This window comes from Macaca thibetana, chromosome 1 (assembly GCF_024542745.1).
Source record: "Macaca thibetana thibetana isolate TM-01 chromosome 1, ASM2454274v1, whole genome shotgun sequence".
Taxonomy (NCBI): Eukaryota; Metazoa; Chordata; class Mammalia; order Primates; family Cercopithecidae; genus Macaca; species Macaca thibetana.
In genome coordinates this window covers 29,690,941-29,711,600 of record NC_065578.1, presented here as the reverse complement: position 1 = coordinate 29,711,600, position 20,660 = coordinate 29,690,941, and the positions used below count along the sequence as shown (strand labels likewise).

The 20,660-nt window shown below is 55.2% G+C and overlaps 2 protein-coding genes across 9 annotated transcripts in view; one reads left to right on the top strand and one right to left on the bottom strand.

Annotated features, from left to right (window-relative positions):
- ZCCHC17 (zinc finger CCHC-type containing 17) overlaps window positions 1-20,660 on the bottom strand; it is a 1,254,002-nt gene that overhangs the window by 641,036 nt on the left and 592,306 nt on the right. The window lies entirely within an intron of this gene.
- On the top strand, window positions 9,142-19,491 carry MATN1 (matrilin 1). The gene is made up of 8 exons (XM_050795414.1): window positions 9,142-9,262; window positions 10,974-11,320; window positions 13,746-13,968; window positions 15,759-15,884; window positions 16,357-16,773; window positions 17,363-17,515; window positions 18,349-18,429; window positions 19,040-19,491. The coding sequence occupies exons 1-8, from the start codon at window positions 9,172-9,174 to the stop codon at window positions 19,087-19,089; spliced, it is 1,488 nt and encodes a 495-aa protein (XP_050651371.1). The 5' UTR covers window positions 9,142-9,171; the 3' UTR covers window positions 19,090-19,491.

Here is a 20,660-nt window from a genome sequence, read left to right as displayed (position 1 = left end):
CACCCACACACACCACCATACACACCAACACCCCCACACACCCACACACATCCAACACACAGCCACACCCATCAAGCAATCACATCCACACACACCCACACATTCCCACCCCCCACCCCCCTCACACATCCACATACACACCCCCACCCCCACCACCACACCCACAAACACACCTCCACACCCCGCACACACCCCACACTCACACCCCACACACCCCTCCACACACTCACACCCACCCCACACACCCACAAATACACCCACACACCCCCCACATACCCACACACACCCCTCCACAACCCTCCACATACACCCACCCCCACACCTACAAACACCCCCCACATACCCACACACTCACATCCCCCACACCCCTCCACACACTCACACCCACCTCCACACACCCACAAATACACCCACATATCCACAAATACACCCACACAACCACACACCCCCCACATACCCACACACTCACACCCCCCATGCCCCTCCACACACACACACCCACACACCTACAAACACCCCCCATATACCCACACACACTCCCCACACTCCTCCACACAATCACACCCACCTCCACACACCCACATAAATACACACACACCTGGTTGTTCCATCCAGAAACTCCTCCCATGAGCCATGCTGAGCGAGAGGTGGTCCTGACCCGATGCTGACTGATCATGAACCACAGCCCGAGATGAAGCACTCTGACGTCTCCCTAATCGGGCGCGCACTCCACTCCCCTGGGGCCGGGTCCTGCTCTGGACTCGGGATGACCTCAACAGGTAGGACTCGCCTGCAGTTCCCCCCAGTCTGGGTAGGAGGGACAGATCCACAAAAGGGCTGCCACAATAGGGAAAGCCTGGGGGACCTCAGATGTGGCCTGAGGGCCAGAGAAAGCCTCTTGAAGGGTGTCACCAAGTGGAGTCTGAAGGATAAGAAGGCAGCAGTAAGCAGAGTGGGAAGGGTGCTCTAGGTCTAGGTAGCAGGATGTGCAAGGACTCTGTGGCATTGGGGAGAGGAGCCGGGGCGAGACGCTCAGTGTGGCTGCAAGTTGGGTGGGGAGGGAGAGGAGGCCAGCCAGCTGTGGGCCAGCTGTGGGGGTCTGGGTGAGAAAGAGCATTTGCAGACAGTGGGGCTCTTTGGGTGCAAGCTCGCCCTGGCTAAGTTCAGCCAAGAAGGGAATTTACAGGAGGGACATGGTTGCAAGTAACAGAAGCCTTATGAACCAAGTTTATTATGAAAAACCAGAAGGTGGTTCACGATGTTTCTTGGCTCTCATACAAATAAAAAATCCAGGGATTTTCGGCTTCAGGTATGGCAGGATCCAGGACTCCAACTCTTTATTAATGTCTCTTTCTCTTTCTCCATCTCTTATCTTTTCTCCCCTGGTGTGTTGAGGGCTCACCTGAGAGTAAAGTTAATAAAGAGACCAGGGCTGTTTGAATTGGAATCTGTCACCAATACCAAAAGAGCCCTCATAGAGCCTTGAATGTCACACCGAGGAACATGGACTAACCCGAGACAAGTGTCGTTGAAGGATTTTGGGCCAAGGAGTTACAAGATTTGGGTTTTAGGAAGGAAGAGCCCAAGTGCAGGGACCCCTACAAAGGCTGGGGAAGTCGTCCTATGGGGAGGTAGGGATGGGAATGAGTTTGAGAGGCATTGTCAACCTTCTGGTGGTGTCAGTTTTTTGGGGAAATGGCAGATTTCTTCATGGATGTTATCTGCTCCTTATCAGACCCCCAAGCAATCAGTGCAGTGTAACTCACAGAAATGGAAAGCAAGCTCCTGTTCACACTTGAGGGCAGAGACCCAGAGACATCAAGTGACTTCCCTGAGGCCACACAGTGGTCAGAGATGAGACCAAGCACCTTTTTTTTCCTACTCCGAGTGGAGGCTATTAGAGGGGCTGCAGTCCCAGTCTGTGTGAGTTGTTGCTTCTTGCAAAGACCCATGGGAAGAGGGCCTGCTGAGAAGCCCCAGGAAGTGTGGATTGAGAGCAGAGGTCACAGGAGGAGAGACATTGGCCCAGTCTTGCATCCTTTCACAAGGAGACCGAAGGGCCATGGCTGCCTGTATCACAAGGACCAGGAGGCCCTGAACTTGCCAGCGTGACTCTCCTGTCCTTCCCGCCTTCCCCGACTCCCACCTCTGGCCTGGAGCCGAGGAACAGGCTGAGCTGTGTAGTGGGATTGTACCCTGTGGCCAGGCAGCTGGGAGGGGGCCACCCGAGGGACAGGAAATAGCTGGGTTTGGGGAAGTCCGCATGACCAGCCAAGCCAAGCGAGCCCACGATCGCCTGGGCAGCCCTCACCAGGCCCTATCAATGCCCCGTTTGAGGCTCACACAGGGGTCCTTTGACGGGGCTGCGATGGTTTGGACCCACTGATGGCGCCTGTTTGAGCTTCATGCCTGGAAAGGAGCCGGCCCCAGGATAGAGGGAGCTGCTCCCAGGCCTGGGCAGGTGAGGGCAGCCTAGAGTCTCTTGGAGGGAAAAAAGAGCTGGTAAAATTAAACCTGGGGTGCTAAGTGGGGCAACCTCAGGTTTCTCAGGGGCTGTGACGGTAGCAGGAAGGGTCCCCATAATTGAGCAGGCCCTTCAGTGTGCTGGCTCCATGAAGCTCCCAGTGGCCTCACACGGCAGGTGCTGGGTAGTGATCATTCCTGAGGTTCAGGGAGGGGCTGCCTCTGCCCACAGTCATGCATCGGCCAAGGGGCAGAGCTGGTTGTACTTCAGTCCACCCAAATGGACCTGAGCTTGTCTCTCTAGACCTTTCTGGGTAACCTCACCCTTCCTCTGGGAACTTCCACCTCACAAGGCCCTCACTTAATTCCTATTCCAGGCTCTGAGCCCTCTTGGGAGGGCCCTGGCATTAGAGGGAGGCCTCGGAGGCGGCAGGGAGCTTTTGGATGTTGCAGGCCCCTGGATAGTGATGCCCAGCTCTGAGCAGAGGACACAGAGTGGGGGATGGCAAAGGACGCATCGAGTTTCGGTGGTGCTGGATTTGCACTACCTTGGGGGACATTCACTGGGAGGTGCTCAGGAGGCAGCTGGGTCTCTAGGTCTGGAGTTCAGGAGAGCGAGGAAGGAGGCAGGCTGAGATGTGAGCACTACTTGTGGACTTGTGGGTGGGATGTCAGGTTGAGTGGGTGTCACTCAAGTTCACAGAGGTGTTAACCCATCAGCAGGACGCGCTGCTGCACCGTAGCCTCCCCAGACAGGCCCGCGGATGAAAGCACATGCCTCCTCACCCTGGATTCCAGTTTGGCTGACCAGGCGTGGGGCCTGAGACCAAGACAGCACATGGGAGGTGTCATGAACCACATGTGACATCTCAGATCATGGGGGCTGTGGTCCGAATGGGGCCTGGGCAGGAGGAGCAGCCTAGCTGCACTGCAGGCTCCTGGATGCCGGGATGAGCATGGCCACCTTGTACATGAGGAACCTGCCCTGTGACTGTGGGTCCCGCCACGTCTCTGCCTGACTTTTGGGAAGACCAGAGATTCATGCCCAATCCGATACTCTGGCAGTGTCTCCAATATGCAATGAAACTGTTTAAGTGTCAAGAAAAGCAGTTGCAGGTTAAAGGAAGTCAGGGGCAGGACCCATCCTTGGGTTCTCCTTGGGTCTTTGGGTGGCAGCAGGGCCTCCGCGGAGGGTGTAAGCAGCAGCCACTGTGTGTCTCTGCAGCCACAGGCCTTGCCCATTGCCCTCCCGGATGGGCTCTCTGGGAACCAGTGCTCACATTCTAGTCTGTCTCCTGGGTCTCCGGGAGGAAGCCTCCCTAATCAGCCACGAAGAGCTCTCCGATGGTCAGTGGGCACAGCAGAGAGCTGCTGGCACGAGGGAGCCGCAGTTCTAAATAAATAAACAACATCCACCTGAGAAACAATTTTGCTGCCATCTCAGTGATCTAGATGGTCAAACAGGACACTCGCCTGCTGCTTACTCTGCTCTACCTGCTGGGGAAACATGCCAGGCTGGAAAACAGTTGGGCCAAGGCCTGGAGATGTGACCAGGTATCCTGAGAAAAGGACTTGGGTGCAGGTAGCTTATTTGGGAGGTGATCCCAGGAAATACAGTGAGGGGAAGTGAGGTGGGGACAGGATAAAAGCCAATACAATGTGCATGAATAAACTGGTCACCTCTGTGGGCAACTGGGGTTCACTCCTGCTGGGGACCTTCTGAGGAATGGTGAGGAGTGTGTCTCAGAACTGTCCAGTGGGGGATGGGGATGCTGGGGTCTTCTGATCCCCACGGGTTGTGGGTTACCCCTGGGGATGTTAAATCCCAGGCTGCCTGGCCCACTGCCCACGTCCCTGGGAACTACCTGCTGCAGCTGTAGGTGAGCTGGACCCACAGTGGGCTGAAGGGCCATGGGTCGGGGCATTAACTGGGCCAGCTAGAGTTCCCAGTGCTAAACCTGAGCCCGCTCCTCCAGATGCTCATTTCTTCTTTCATTGTGATTGACTGCAGGAACCATTCGCTTGGGAAGCTCTCACAGCTGCTCCTGGGGTGACAGCTGACCCTCTGGCCCCGAGAAGGCACGTAGCAGGGGTGGAGCTTGTAGTTTTAACAACAGGTGAGTAGCATGGGTGGCCAGGTGGAGATAACCTTTGAGTTTCCTTCACAGCCTGAGCTTCAGGGTTTGACATTTCCCCACAAATAAAATGGGTCACCATGGATTGAGTGCAAACTCTGATAGGGAGTTAGTGTGAGGACTGGAGTCTCTCTGGGAGGCTCTGAAAACAGAAGGAGTGACTCATTCTGTGTTAGAGAAGAGAGGGAGATGGCGGGAGGGAAGGAGAAGGGGAGAAAGAGAAAGACTGACAATGGCCCGGAAGGTGGAAGGAAGCTGACAGTGAAGAGCTTTAAACGCCAGCTAAGTCTGAATTTCCATCTAGAGGTGATACAGGGCTAACAAAGCCTTACCCCTCTGGCAATGGTGACAGAGACTGTCATTGCTAACTAAATGCCATATCCTGGCCCTGGGCATCCAGGTAGAGTCAGGTAATGTGTACTCCTTGTCTGAGGCAGTTAAGAGAGACCCTTGCTGTCTCTCTCTTGTCCACATGGCCAGAGACAAGGACTTGGAAATGGTGGAGGCAACTTTGGAGAGGGCCTATGTGGGGGGCACCTGCCTGGCCCTGGACGGTGCCAGGAGAGAGAAGCAAACCCTGTGTTAAGCCATTGTGATTTGGGGGGCGTGTTTGTTATTGCAACATAGCCTGTCCTAGCCTGACTGATACAAGAAGGCATTGTAAGAACAATAAGCATTGGCCCATCATGGTAGCTCACGCCTGTAATCCCAGCAATTTGGGAGGCTGATGTGGGCAGATCACTTGAGCTCAAGAGTTCGAGACTAGCCTGGGCAACACGGTGAAACCCTGTCTCTACCAAAAAAAAAAAAAAAAAAAAAAAATTCGCTGGGCATGGTAGTGGACACCTATAGTCCCCTACTTAGGAGGCTGAGGTGGGAAGATCACCTGAAGTGGGGAGGTAGAGGCTGCAATGAGCTGTGATTGTGCCACTGTACTCCAGCCTGGGTGACAGAGTGAGACCCCATCTTAAAAACAAAAAACAAAAAACAAAAAAAAGCCAAAAACTAAAACAAAAAGTCCAATACGCATTGATGTAGCATTCACTGCATTGCTTCCTTACAATCTTCCAGTGGCATTAGCATTAAGATTCCAATGCTACAGACATGAAACAGGAAGAAAAGGGAGGGATTTACTGGAAATCGCCACAGCTGAGGGGGACTCAAGCCCAGCTCTCTTTGATTCTGAAGCCATTTCACTTCACAGCATTCCTCAAAGTCTGTCGTGCATGCCACCGGCAGAAAACAAAATTTTCAGTGATATGTGGATGAAAAAGCTAAATTTAATTAGTTTTGAATTTATTTAAATTTTATATTGAATGAATGTTTATTGGAATAAATAAATAAACCGTACATCAAACCAGTGATTTCATGGCTATTATTTCTTAGAAGGCAGAGAAATTTTTAAGAAGTGAGTTGGTTTAGAGTGAATTATACAAAAAGATTAAATAAGTTCTGGTAAAGGCGTTATGTGGATGCTGCCAAACTGATGATGGTGAGCGAAGAGTGAAGGCGGCAGCCTGCCCCGGCTGATGTTGCATCTGGTTAGCTAGGTTATTGCAAGTTAACCAGTTTGCTCTTTAGGGAAAGAGTTGATCCTGGGAGCACTGGAGAGGGAGTCCTGGGTGTTTCCCACTGAACCACACTGCCCAGGGGCCTCTCCGTGGATCACAAATGCTCTCTCTTGCATTAAACACTAACGGCTTTAAGTTTCTGGAAGCCCGAGGGATGTGAAAACAGGAGGAGGGAACAGCAGAGCCCTTCACTGTTTGCCTTGTGAGCAACTACGCAGAAGGCCTCTCCGTGCATTTTTTTTTTCTTCCGGCTCATACCAGACACACTGTTCTCGATTTTGAGTCCTAGGGAAAAATGTTTCACATTAAAAAAACACAAATATTGATTTTCTTTCCTTAATGTATATGCTGAACTTCCAGATCTCCTCTCCACCACCGCCCCCAGGCCTTGCCCCTGCTATAGAATGCCAAAGCTGCCCTTATTTTTTTTTGGTGGTGGTCGGTGGGGGACCCATCTCTCTTCCTGAAAACCTACCTGTAGTGTATTTCTACAGCTCTGCTAATGAGCGCAGAAGTGACACAGAGAAGGCGCCTGTGTTCCTCCGACGAGCCCATAGAACTGCCATTCAGAGGTGGAGCTGAAAGGGCTGTTTCATGGGCCAGCTGCTGCCCAGCTAATGGAGCCTTGTGCCCTGAGCCCCAGACACAGCCCTGGCCGTCAGGGGAGTTGCGGGGGGGCGTGCGTAGTTGGCGAGGACACCCCAGCTCACGTTCTCCTCGTTCACCTCCAGCATGGCACGAGGACAGCACTGTACATTTCTCATCCCTGGTCACCGTCGATGGCCCTTGTGTGACCCTGGGTGGTTTATAGGGAAATGGAACCGGTTCGTAGTTAGTTCTTTTCATTCTTTCCTTCATTTGCTCACCAGAGATCCTGTGCCAGGCATCACGCTGGGTCCCAGGGATTCAGTGGTGACTGAGACAGGCAAGTCCCCTGCTCAGAGGGAGCTCATGTCCTGTGGGGGAGACAGGTAACATCTTTATTACACCATTTTGGGAAGGGAGAGGCACCACCATCGCCCCACCCTGCAGCACCTCTGGAGGAGAATTCGACTTCAAAGTTGTAGCAGAAAAAGGAATCAGCAGCTTCACTTGGTTTTTGGAATTGGGGAGGGCTGTGAATCAGGCGGGCTGTGAATCAGGCACACATAAAATGTAAGAGGAGAAAGTCAGAAGGCGATGCTCTTAACATCCTCCTTCCCTAACACTGGTGCAAAGGCGAGTGAGGCCTGAGCTTTAGGCTTGGCTCTGCCCCAAACTGGCTGGGTGGCTTCGGGTAAGTCAGTGAACCTCTCTGGGCCTCAGTTTCTCCATCTGACAAATGGGCCAACACACTCAGATCTGCTGACCTCACAGGTTTGTTGGGAGAGCAAAGGAGATAGAGTGATAGAATGAGTAACTGTGCCATGTCAAGGGTGGACGGGATCATTATAATAATTGCCAGAGAGCGTGGTAGCCATGAGTTGGGTCTGCTGCACCCGGCAATCACTTTTTGTCTGTACATTTCCTTTTATTAAGGATAATTTACACCGAGTGAAGGGCATAGGTCCCAAGTCTTAGGATTCTGCCTCCGGGAGCAATGACAATCTTTTAACCCCATCTCCACTTCTGTCCCCCTCTTGCCCCTCACATGGGGCAGGGAGATCAAGAACGACCATTCCCACTGCACCATGGCAAGCTGAGGCTCAGAGAGGTTAAGTCACCAGCTCCAGGTCACACAGCCAGATAGGAGCAGAAGTGGCTTTGAACCTGGATCTCTCAGGTAGCCAAGCCCATGCTCTTTCCGCTCTATCTCATGACCTACTAGACCCAAATGCAATGAAAGGGATCGTTCCTGGTGATTTCACTTTGTTTAGAAAGCTTTATCTTTGCCTTCTCTGTGCTGGGCCTGATGTAGAGTTGAATCCACTGGCTCACAGGTGAGGTGGGACAAGCAGGGACCCACAGCGGGAAGAGATGGGCATGGAGAAGGCACCCCCATCATGCTGCACTGAGACAGCAGCATGGCCGAGAGCCGGGCCTGGGGCTCTATCCTGGCAATAACACTTCTTAGCTGTGTTACTTCAGACAAGTTACTTTACCTCTCTGTTCTTTAACAGTAGCTGCTTTACAAAGTTGTCATGAGGATTAACTGAGAAACCACACCTAACTCCTTTGCTCCTTGAGTCAACCCTAGGAGGCAGGCGCTCTTACCATCCCTAGTTTCCAGATGAGGAATCTGAGACACGAGAGGTGAGGTCACTGGCCCATGGTCACACAGGTGGTTTGCTGGTATAGCAAACCCAGGTAACCTGGCTCCCAAGTCTGTGCTCTTAACCATGGTCTCTACTGCCCTGCCCATACTGAGTGAAGGTACATGTTAGCCCTGATTATGACCTTGAAAGATACTGCAAGGCAGAGAGTTAGCGAGAGGAAAGGATTCTGGGCAGATGGCCGTGCATGTGCGATGGCCTGGAGGCCTTCGAGGAGAATCCAGGAGTAGCTGGAGAGCAGGGTGTGTGCAGAGAGCAGAGTGCAGTGAGGCTAGGGAAGGGGAAGTGCGTTTAATGAGAAACTTGGGGTTGTGGGTGGGGGAAGGATTTGGGTGTGGGATGAAGGTGCAGGGCAGGGCTGGGCTCGGCCGTTGGACTCAGGTATGCCTGGGCTTGGGGTGGAGCTTCAAGGCAGTGTGGGCTCCAGCCCCTGGAGGAGCCACCCCCCACCCACCTGAGATTTCCCAAATTCCAGCTGCGGCTCTGGTTGCTTCTGCAGGCAAAGGAGCCCTTGTGGTCAGAGGGGCCTCCGGAGCCCGGGCCAGGCGCTCCCGCCCTCTCAGGGCACACACACCTCCATTCAGCCCGAGCCCCGCCCCTGGGGGCCTAGGGGCCAGGGCGGGCTGCCCCCACATCAGTCGTCAGTTGGGGGCCACCTGACCCAGAGGCTGGGCGGGCAGCGAGGTTGATAAGACCTGGACCCCACTGGCCCCCACAACCGCGCCGGCTACTGCCCGTGCTGCCAGAACTATGAGGGTCCTCTCTGGCACTAGCCTCGTGCTCTGCAGCCTGCTGCTGCTCCAGGCCCCGTGCAGCCCCGGCCTCGTTCCCCAGTCCAGAGGTGAGGGGGCCTGTGTGAGGTGGGGGATACTGAGCGAGTGGGCCCTGACCGTCAGCACTGGGGGTTGGGTACTGATATGGCAGGGAGCAAATGGGATCCAGGCTGGGAAAGGGAGCAGGGTGGCAGCAGTGGGCAGTGGGCTGGTGCAGGAGCAGACAGGGACCATGGTGCTGATAAGGGTCAGGCAGGGGTGCTCCTCAGCCCTCAGGGACCATGCATGCGGCAAGGACCTTGGTCTTCCAGGTCTCTGGGGAGCAGAAGCTACTCAGAGCTGGCTGACATCTGGAGCTGCATCAAGCCTAGGGCTGAGTCCACAGCTCTTTGATGAGAGCACACCTGGGATGCCAAGAGCTCATTCCCCCTTTGCGGTCCTTCCAGCCGTGGGCTGCCTGGGGGCAACACCACCCCCTAGAGTTTCAGGTTTGGGCACTGAGTCCTGGAATGCCCATTCTTCCTGTACAGATGGGGAAACTGAGGTCAGCGAGGGCCTGAGACCACACAGTGAGATAGCCCCAGAGCCTCTAGCTACTGATCTACTGCTGTACGATGTGGCCAACTCCCTTTCCCTCTCTGGGTCTCAGTTCACCCATTTGTAGCCTTAGCTTGTAGACAGCAGGGAGCCAGCTGCATGGTGATGTCTAAGGTCTCCTGAGGAACTCTGATGTCCAGAGCTCCAGTCTGGGGCACTGTGAGTTACTGTGACTTGGGGGTTGGGACGGCCCTGCACGTTTCTCCTTTCCTCTTTGGGATTGGCTCTGCTCAGTTCAGACTCCACATGGGATGAGGAGGGAAGGGCCTTTGTAGTGAGCCCTTCCTGACTGCAGGCCCAGGCCAGTGACAGTGTCATGCAGTAGCCTCATTCTCGCCACTGGACATGTGAGATTACTGAGGCTCAGAAAGGTGCAATGATCTGCCCAGGGCCCGACAGAGTGGCTGAGCCAGGATTTGAACCCAGGCCTGAACTCACTCTGACCCTGCATATTTCCCAGCACATAGCGCTGCCTTCTTGGGTCTCTGGAGGACACTGCTCCTTGGGGGTGTGCCTTGGGGGTGCACCTGATCAGGCTGCTGAGGTGGCCACCTGGAATTCCCGCTCCGTTCCCCTGTCTTCCGCAACCCGCCAGCAGGCGCTGCCAGGCTGAGGGAAACTGGTTCCACTTTGGTGATTTGCTTTGATGCTCAGATGAAAAAGGCCATGTTGACGGGCACTGCGTTGGCTCTCAAGGCTGCGCCCATGCCCGGAGGGCCCATCCTTGGTGCCCTCCTGCCCAGCTAGAAGAAATAGCTGCCCTTGTTTCTGGCAGCAAGTCTGGGCTGAAACCTAAGTATGTTTTCAAGGCCAAGGGATCCTTTGCCACCCCCGGAATACTCACTGCATGCCCAGCCCTCTCCTGGCTCCCCAGAACATTCTGTAAGGCAGGATTGCCAGCTCACTGCTCAGATGAGGAAACTGAGGCTCAGAGAAGTGAAGTGAATGGCCCAAGGCCAGGCTTGGCCCTCTGTGTTCCCCATGGGCTGAGCCAGGGGCCTGTGACAAGTTGCTTGCTGGTGTCTGCACGTTGACAAAAGGGTTCAGCCAGCCCAGCTGAAGTCTGCAGCCTACCGGGCCTGAGGCCTCGCACTGGATCTAAGAAGCCGCATTCTGTGTCTTCAGGCCCAGTCCCTGACCTGTGTCCCTGCTCTCTGCTTACCCCTCCTGCCCCACTCCCAGGCCATCTCTGCCGGACGCGGCCCACGGACCTGGTGTTTGTTGTCGACAGCTCCCGCAGTGTGCGGCCTGTCGAATTTGAGAAGGTGAAGGTATTCCTGTCCCAGGTCATTGAGTCGCTGGACGTGGGGCCCAATGCCACCCGGGTGGGCATGGTCAACTATGCCAGCACCGTGAAGCAGGAGTTCTCTCTGCGGGCTCACGTTTCCAAGGCCGCCCTGCTGCAGGCTGTGCGCCGCATCCAGCCGCTGTCCACAGGCACCATGACTGGCCTGGCCATCCAGTTTGCCATCACCAAAGCCCTCAGCGATGCAGAGGGTGGCCGTTCCAGGTCCCCTGACATCAGCAAGGTACGTGCACACCTCCCTGCTAGGATGCTGTTGTTTGGAGGCTCCCGCTCAGAGTTACGAGCTTTGCCTGCAGACACTTGAATTCCCACGATGCCCCATGAGGTGGCCATTTCATAGCTGGGGAAACAGGGTCAGAGTGGGGTGGTCATTAGACAGAGGTCACCAGCTGCAAGTGACAGAGGTGGGATATGAAGCCACCTTTACCCAACCTTTCCATCCTAGGAGCTCACAATCATTTCAGTTTAGTTGACCTTGGCTCCCCGACCAGTCTGAGCCCCTTGAAGACATTGCAGACAGACCAGATGCTTACGGGAGGAGTGAAGGTGTGGACTCCGCCACCAGCCTGTCTGGCTTCACGCCCTGCTTCACCATACAAACTGCGCCACCCTAAGCAAGTGATGTCATCTCACTGGTCCTTGGTTTCCTCACCTGTGAAATGGGAGTAATGATAGCACCTTCCCCACGTGCTGCTACAAGGACTGAGTTCATAAGCATAAGACACTCAGAACGGTGCCTGGCACCACATAAGCCTCGTCATGGCATTTGCTAATTTTTAATTTCATAATCCTCTGAGGGCAGGGGCTCGGAAATGGAAAGGTTGTGCGGCCACCTGCGCTGTCAGCGAGGGTTCCAGGCAGAGAGCTGAGCGTTTCCCAGGCTTTGTATCCTCACTGTCATGTTCAGGGCTCAGCACAGAACCTGAGGTTAAGCCAGGTGTCCTCTGTTGCTGCGGCACACCCATAGGCTCCAGCACTTCCCCACCGCAGCCCTCGTTAGCACCAGTCACCACTTCCCTGCCCAGGGCCCCAGCCCAGGGGAGGTTCTCTTTCTTATCCCCCCTTCCTACCCCACTCTGTAGCACGCAGTGAATAAATGAGCACGATCCTGTTCAGAGGTGGTATCCCCATTTTACAGATGGTGAAACTGAGGCATAGGGAGCTTAAGCAACTTGCTTAGCCAATAAGTGGGAAAAGTGTTCACAGAGACAACAGCATATCATCCCAGCCATGACCACCCCTCAAAGAAATGACATATCAGGCAGCCTGTCGGTCTTGAGGCCAACTACAAGTTTCAGCATGGGGTGCTGCAGATGAAGCTGATGGTTGAGGTGGTGGAGAGGGTGAAGGAGATGGGGGTGGTGACCTGGGGTGGTGAGGTCCTCCGGCAGGTGACACAGAGGCATTGGGGGAGCTGGTGCCAGACTCCAGGTGTTCAGCCTGGAGTTCGTCTGTGGGAGGACCCAACAAGGTGGACAATCTGAAAGTCGGGTAGCAGGGAGAGTAGGGACTCGAAGAGGCAGTGGGTCTCTGGATGGCAGCTAATAGTCACAGCTAGATTTTCAAAGCCAGGAGCCCAGGCCCCCGGAGAGGAAGAGATTGTGCAAGATCACTCCCCAGGGAGCCCAGGGTAATGACGGTAAAAATAAGAGTTGCTTTTTCTGGCTTCTAACCACGAGTCATCTCACTCAACCTCACCACAACCCCTTTCTACAGATGAAGAAACCGAGGCTCAGGAAGGTGACCTGTAGGCTGTGGAGCTGCCTTTCTAACCACGGCCTATCTAAACTGCCTGTCATCAGGACAGGGGGTCAGGGCCTGGGGCTAAGGATGGGACCCAGGAATCAGATGCAGACCCAAGTCAGAAGCAGAGAAGCAGCAAACGGGGGCTGGACGCCTAACCCAGACTGGGCAGAGCTGGGAGCGCCCTAGCCTCAGGGCGGGTGCAGGCAGGGGGTCTCGAAGATGAGTCTCAGAATCCGCCGCCTCTCTTTCCAGGGTACAGACCAGAGGAGCCTAGTGGGAGAGGAGCGGGCAGATTCTTTCCCTCTCTGGAAGGGGCATGTATCACACCGGGGAGTGGAGGAAGAAAAGGGAGGCATCTTCCTTGGGTTGAGTGGCCCTCCCTCCGTTCCCTGGTCCAGGGTCCCGGGGCTTAGAGGCACAAGGACAGCGGGACGGGAAGCGGTGGCCCCATCCCTTAGCCTCGGCTGCCATCTGGTGGCCAAAGCCCAGAACAGCACCATGTGAAGCCACGGGACCCCCGGCCCGGCCTCACGGGGGCACGAGGGGCGTGGCACGGCTCCCACAGCCATCAGTCTGAGGATCCTGCCCTCAGCCGCCTCAGTCTGAGGGGAAGGCATGGCCCTGACCTTAGAGGCCCCAGTTTGGCGATGGGGCATCGCATCCCTCCGGGCATCTCAGAGCTGCCTGCCCGAGGGAGGCGACGCAGATGGGAAGCCCCTCCGCCACATCTTTCAGTCAGAGGAAACGGGGTCTCCTCTTTGGCCAGCTAGGTCCTCTTCCCCCGGGTGCCGCCTGGCTGTGCGACCCCGGCAGTCCCCCCGCCTCTCCGGGCCTCAGCCTCCTCTCCTAACAGTCCCGTGGGCTTCCCGGAGCCCGCTGTCACACCGCCCCGCGTGTCGCAGGTGGTCATCGTGGTGACAGACGGGAGGCCCCAGGACAGCGTGCAGGACGTGTCTGCGCGGGCCCGGGCCAGCGGCGTCGAGCTGTTCGCCATCGGAGTGGGCCGCGTGGACAAGGCCACGCTGCGGCAGATCGCCAGCGAGCCGCAGGACGAGCACGTCGACTACGTGGAGAGCTACAGCGTCATCGAGAAGCTCTCCAGGAAGTTCCAGGAGGCCTTCTGCGGTGCGCTGGCAGGCGGGGGCAGAGCCAGGGCGGGGCGGAGAAGGGGAGAGCTGCGGCGCTGGGCCAGGGCTGGAGGCGGGACCGAGGGCGAGGCGGAGACGGAGTCAGCGCCGGGGCGGGGAAGGGGCGGGGGCAGGGGGGCAGAGGCGGCGACTGAGAGAGAGAGACGGAGAGTATCAATGCCTGGGCGGGGCCGGGGAAGAGCCGGGGCGGAGGCGGAGGCGGAGGCGGAGAGACTCAGCGCCGGGGCGGGGCAAGGGTGGGGCCAGGGCAGGGGCGGAGACGGAGAGCGCGGCGGGGCGCGGCCAGGGCTGGGGGCAGAGCCAGGGCAGGGGCGGAGACGGAGAGAGTCAGTGCCGGGGCGGGGCCGGGGCGGAGGCGGAGGCGGAGACGGAGAGAGTCGGAGCCAGGGGCGGGGCCAGGGCTAAGCGAGAAGAGACCATGGCAGGCGCTGAGACAGAGAGTCCGCGTTGAGGCGGGCCAAGGCTAGGGGCGGGGCCGGGGAGGAGGGGCAGACAGAAAACTCGGAGTCGGGGGCGGGGCCACATCAGAGGGCGGGGCCTGGCTGGGGCGGTAGCCTATAAAAGGGCGGGGACTGAGTTACACGGGAACATCAGGGCGGGGTCAGGGCTAGGGACAGGGCCTAAGTGGATTGGGGGTGGAACCTGGATTAGACTGAGGTGGTGCCAGCACCAGGGGTGGGGCCGTAGCTGGGGCGGAGCCTGATAACGGAGGAGGGTCTCCAGATCCAGGTGAAGGCAGTTGGGGAGAGGCGATGTTAAGAGCCCTTTTATGGCCGGGCGCGGTGGCTCACGCCTGTAATCTCAGCACTTTGAGAGGCCAAGGCGGGCGGATCACGAGGTCAGGAGATCGAGACCATTCTGGCCAACATGGGGAAACCCCGTCTCTACTAAAAATACAAAAAATTAGCCGGGCTTGGTGGCGGACGCCTGTAGTCCCAGCTGCTCGGGAGGCTGAGGCAGGAGAATGGCGTGAATCCGGGAGGTGGAGCTTGCAATGAGCCGAGATCGGGCCACTGCACTCCAGCCTGGGTGACAGAGCGAGACTCCGTTTCCAAAAAAGAAAAGCCCTTTTATGTGGTGGAATCCTGGCAGGGACCAAGGAGGGCCCGGAGCCCAGGAAGGAGAGCTCCCAGAAAACCTACACATGTTTCTGTGTCGTGAGTTTTGGGTGCCAGAGTTTTCTGTGATGCGGGAGAGTCTGAGGGGGCCTGGGCACTGGCAGGAGAAGGTTCAGAGCCCTTCTCGGAGGGGAGGTGTGTGTGGCGGTCTTTGGGATGTGACCTGCAGGGGCGGGGTGTCCAGTAGGACTGGATCAGGGTTAGGGCAGGGGCTTTACCCATTTGCAAAATGGGTCTAGGACGAGCATGCTCGTTATTCCGAGGATCCAGTGAGATAATGCAAGGTGTAACTCTCATTTTATGGTATTTAACAGATATGTGCTGTGTTCATTGTATGCTGTTCTAGGCACTTGGGTGTCTTGATACAGCAGTGAACTAAACAGACTAAAGGCCCTAACCCTTGGCCTTTACCTTTTTAGTGGAACTTTTCATTCTTATCATCAGCATTATAACCTTCTTCAGGTATCTAGGCACTGGTGCAGTGATTCCAGACCTGGGCTGAGAGTCAGGGACCTGGGCCACAGTACGTTGGAGGCCTTAGTTTCCCTGAGTCTGGATGGGGCCTGGTATCCACAGTCAGGGAGGGACAACCTGTCTGTAGTGCCCAAGGCATTGTGATTGTGAGATCTGAGCTCTCTTGTCCCCGCAGTGGTGTCAGACCTGTGCGCCACAGGGGACCATGACTGTGAGCAGGTGTGCATCAGCTCCCCGGGTTCCTACACCTGTGCCTGCCGTGAGGGCTTCACTCTGAACAGCGACGGCAAGACCTGCAATGGTGAGTGGGGTGGACACAGGTTCGCCCTGGAGAGGGTGTGGAGGGGCGGTGATGGGGCCTCAGCAACTCCCCAGGAAACCCATTCGAGCCTCCCTGCACCTTACCTCTGAACCAATCTTCAAAGCAGACAGACGCCTTTTAGAATTTGGTATCTGCAGAAGTTCTCGCCTGACTTCTGTCCCTGTTTTCAACACAATAGGTGGTGGGTTTAGTGTGGTGGAAGTACTCACATAGTCTCAAAATCAAATCCTGGTGCTACCACTTCTGAGCTGTGTGATCTCACAGCTGTTGGAGTTTCAGTTTCCAATACTGTACAGTGGGACCCGTCACCTTGGCTTTATAGAGGCAGTTCTGAGGGCACAATGGAATGATCCTCAGCACAGAGCTTGGTGTGTGATGGGTACCCAGCCAGGGTACGGGACTGATGACTATGTCCTTCAGCTTCATCCCCTTGCCTTCCTGCTCTCCCCAGTCTGCAGTGGTGGTGGTGGCAGCTTGGCCACTGACCTGGTCTTCCTCATCGATGGATCCAAGAGTGTGAGGCCAGAGAACTTTGAGCTGGTAAAGAAGTTCATCAATCAGATCGTGGATACGCTGGATGTGTCAGACAAGCTGGCCCAGGTGGGGCTGGTGCAGTACTCAAGTTCTGTGCGCCAGGAGTTCCCCCTGGGTCGCTTCCACACCAAGAAGGACATCAAGGCGGCTGTGCGGAATATGTCCTACATGGAGAAGGGCACAATGACTGGGGCTGCTCTCAAGTACCTCATTGACAATTCCTTCACTGTGTCCAGTGGGGCTAGGCCTGGGGCCCAGAAGGTGGGCATTGTCTTCACTGATGGCCGGAGCCAGGACTACATTAATGATGCTGCCAAGAAGGCCAAAGACCTCGGTAGGTGTTGCCTGCCTGGACCTTGGACACCACTGATGTCCAGGGGTACACACGGGTACAGCCCAACTGTAGTTTATCTTGTTGTCTTCTGTTTAGTGCCTTAAACCCAGGTGAGTTTGAATGAGGAGGATTGGTTAGTCCAGTTCTCTCTTATACCAATGACAAAATTGAGGCCCTAGAAAAGTAAGATGGTCCTTTTGTAAGTGAGGCTTGGAACTTTTCCAGCCGGATATTCCCAAGAACACATCTACTGTTGGAAGGCAACCCTACTTTGGAACAAGCCCTAGTCTCAGTTTTGCAACCTATTAAATGAGGAAAAAATAACCACCAGATGGATTATTATTAGGGTTAAATGAAGCTTGCTGAACAAAGCTTCCAGTACGGGAAGTCACTATAGGGTCTGACACAGAGTAGAACCTCAGGAAATGTTGATTTCCTCATTGTCCTTGTTCCAGGCATTGTGCTTGCAATTCCAGCAGCTGCCAGCAGGAGGTGTCTGGTGTTGGCTGCCTAAGCCTTCCCCAGGAGGCTCAGCCATATGGTTGCCCGTCCCCATGTCCAGCCTTACTTCTCTTGTTCCTCCTGGCAGGCTTTAAGATGTTTGCTGTGGGTGTGGGCAATGCTGTGGAGGATGAGCTGAGGGAAATAGCCTCGGAGCCTGTGGCAGAGCACTACTTCTACACGGCTGACTTCAAGACCATCAACCAGATAGGCAAGAAGTTGCAGAAGAAGATCTGTGTGGGTGAGTGAGGCCAGGGCTGGCATTGATGGAATGTGCAGGTGGGGCACTGTGGGAGTGGAGCCATCCTGGAACTCAGTGTGGGTGGGGAGAAGCAGGGGCCGAGGTGGCACTAGGAATTGGCAGAACCAGAAAGTGGGCTGGCGAGTACAGCTCTTACTACCAGCAAACGTGTTGAATGCTTATTACGTGGCTGGCACTGTTCTCAGTGCTCTCCGGATATTAAATCATCAGATCCTATCTGGTAAGAATGTCATTACCCCCATTTTATAGATGGGATAAACAAGGCCAAAGGGGCGGAACAACTGTTAATAGCTGGGAGACCCAGGATTTGAACATTACTGCCTCTCTGGTCCTCCCTGGTGACCTCACCAGCTGGTTCTTAGTGGTAAGGCATGTGGGCTTCAGAGCCAGCCATGCCTGGGCCTGTGTCTTTGCTCTGACACTGTTGGCCATGGGCAAGTTGTTTCACTTCTTGAATTCTTCACTTGTAAGATGGGATAAATGACTTCAAACCCAAAGGGCTGGGGTGAACTCACTGAGGTGACATAGAGGTCCCTAATAGTGTTCTTCATGCAGCACGTACAGGGATGCTCTCGTAGTTCACTCTCAGGGCTCCAAGGGACCAGGAAGACATTCAGGGGTCACCCCTCCATCACTCCTAAGGGTGCTGTCTCAAGGACTATCTATGTCTTTCTGCCTTCTCAGGTCCCCTGAGGCCCTCACTCCCCCAAGACTCCTGAGTCCTGGCCCTGGGCAGTGACTGTCCCCCCTCCCCCTGGGCAATCACTCAACAGTGATTTTCTTTCTCTTTTCCTCCTCCCTGTCCCCTGCAGAGGAAGATCCGTGTGCCTGTGAGTCCCTGGTGACATTCCAGGCCAAAGTGGAGGGGCTGCTGCAGGCCCTGACCAGGAAACATATCCCTTCCCAGAGGTGGATGGGGCTGGGGCGGGGTGCAGGGCGGTGTTGGGGGAGGCAGGGGCATGGTTCAAGTGTAGTCGATTGGGAAGCCTTCTCTTGGCCTGCTTTCTGCTGATGGGCTGCATTCTGGCAGAATAGGCTGAAGATAGTGCAGACCCTGTCAAAAGTGGAGACTCCTAAAGGGTAAATAGAGAAATTGAAGGAGAAAGCAGGATCTAGGGACTGGACACACACCAGAGTCCTGGACATGCTCTGAAGAACATGCAGCTCGTGGACACCCCATTTCTCAGGCTCATGGTGACATGCCTGACCCCAGTACCCACTCAGAGGTGGGGCTGGGCCCCAGACAGTTCCCCTGGCTCAGCCAGGACTAGGTGGGGGACCCAGCAGGGCTAAACCTGCAACTGAGCAGGGCTGGGCACTCAGGGCTCACAGTAACTGGCTGTGTTTTTTGGAAAGCACCATTCTGAGGACAGTGGATGCATAAGTTCTGACAGAGGGGAGAACGCATGCTGTAGTGGGGTGTTGCAGGGGCCTGAGTGCAGGGCCACACCTACCCCTGCCCTGCTCTGGCCAACCTGCTCCTCTCCTTAACTCTGAGTCCACTGGAAGCTGTGAGTAAGCGACTGGCCATCCTGGAGAACACAGTCGTCTAAGGCTGCCTGTCGCCACTGTGGCCTCTCCAAGCATCCTGCACGTGTCCCCTGTAGCTTTGCCATTTTAGTGAGGGAAGCCAGCCTGGGAGTGGGAGGGGGCGTGTCTGGGTATGCCTATTGGGAGTGTGTAACGGCATTTGGGAGCTTGTGTGTTTATGTGTGCATGTGTGTGTGTGTGCGTGTGCACGTGTGCCTGAGGGTGGGCGTGAGTGTGGAAGCCAGAATGCGAGTGTGAGGGTGATAATGCAGGGGTGAGTGCGAGAGAGACTGCGTTTGCATTTTTATAATCAAAAGCTTAATATATTCCCATTTTTTTTAGTTAACCCTTTCTTGACTCTGAGTGCTGTGAATTTATTTACTGATTTCTCTGTTCTCCAGTGAGAAACAATTAAATGTGATTTAACTTAAGCACTGAATGGGGCTGGAGGCAGTGTGGTTATTTGGGGACCAGGGCAAAGGATGGATGAAGATGTGGTGGGAGGCGATGGTTGGAAGGATGGTAACAGTGGTGGTGACAGTGATGACAGTGACCACACCAAAACCAGCTGGTGTTTGTCCTGCCTTTTCAGTTACATATTCATTTACTTGACCTCATTTCACTTCCAGTAACCCTACCCAGAAAAGACTCAAATTATCCCCATTACAAATGGGAAAGCTGAGAGTCTAAATGATAAAATGACTTGCTTAGCAGTGGGTCGATTGGAGAGACAGGACTTGAATCTAGGACTGAAGAACATCAAAAGAAAAAGGCGTCAGAGAAAAAGAGAAATGACACCAGATAGGACTCATTTGTTCATTCATTCGTTCGTTCACTCATTCGTTCAGGTATCATGTACTTACAGGGCAGCTGGGCGGGGATGGTGGCATATGAGACAGACGTAGTTCCTGCCCTAAGGGACTTACAGTTGAGCAGGGTGCTCATGTCACCCCCACCCCAGCTAGAGGAAAAGAGAGTGGGTTTAGGTTGTACCAGGGGTTTGTGCCTCCTCTTGATACCTGGGAGCCCACGGAATGAGTGTGTGCATGAGATGATGGGAAGGGCTCCAGCCTGGGCCTGGGCTGCCCTAGGTGCTTCTCCACTCCTGCCCCCAACACGCCCTGTTGGAGTTGTTTGTTTCCTGTGCACAGGCGGCATCACCCCCAACCTAAAATCCCCAACACAGATGGCAGCAGCTCCACCTCAGAGACTGCGTAAGAGAAAGACTCCTGGCCCTATGTTCCCTTCCTCCAGCCCCTACGAGGGGTCTGCAGGTCACACCCTAAGATCTTGGCCATTTCCCCCAGGCCCCTATTGGACCTACCCCTCTGGAATCTCCATCTCTGTCCTCTCAGAGGGGCAGCTTTGGTGATTTTCTGAACCTATTCTTGTTTAATGGAGCATTTTTAGTGTTACTACTAGATTCACACTTGAGAACATGTCTAAAAGGCTTTTACGAGAAGCTCAGACCACACCGAAAGATCTTCCTCAGAGGCAGTTCATAGAGGCAGAATAACAACACGAACAGTACCCAAGAGCCACATCAGTACAACAGCACAACTACACAAGAGCGATTTAACGGGACACAGCCACC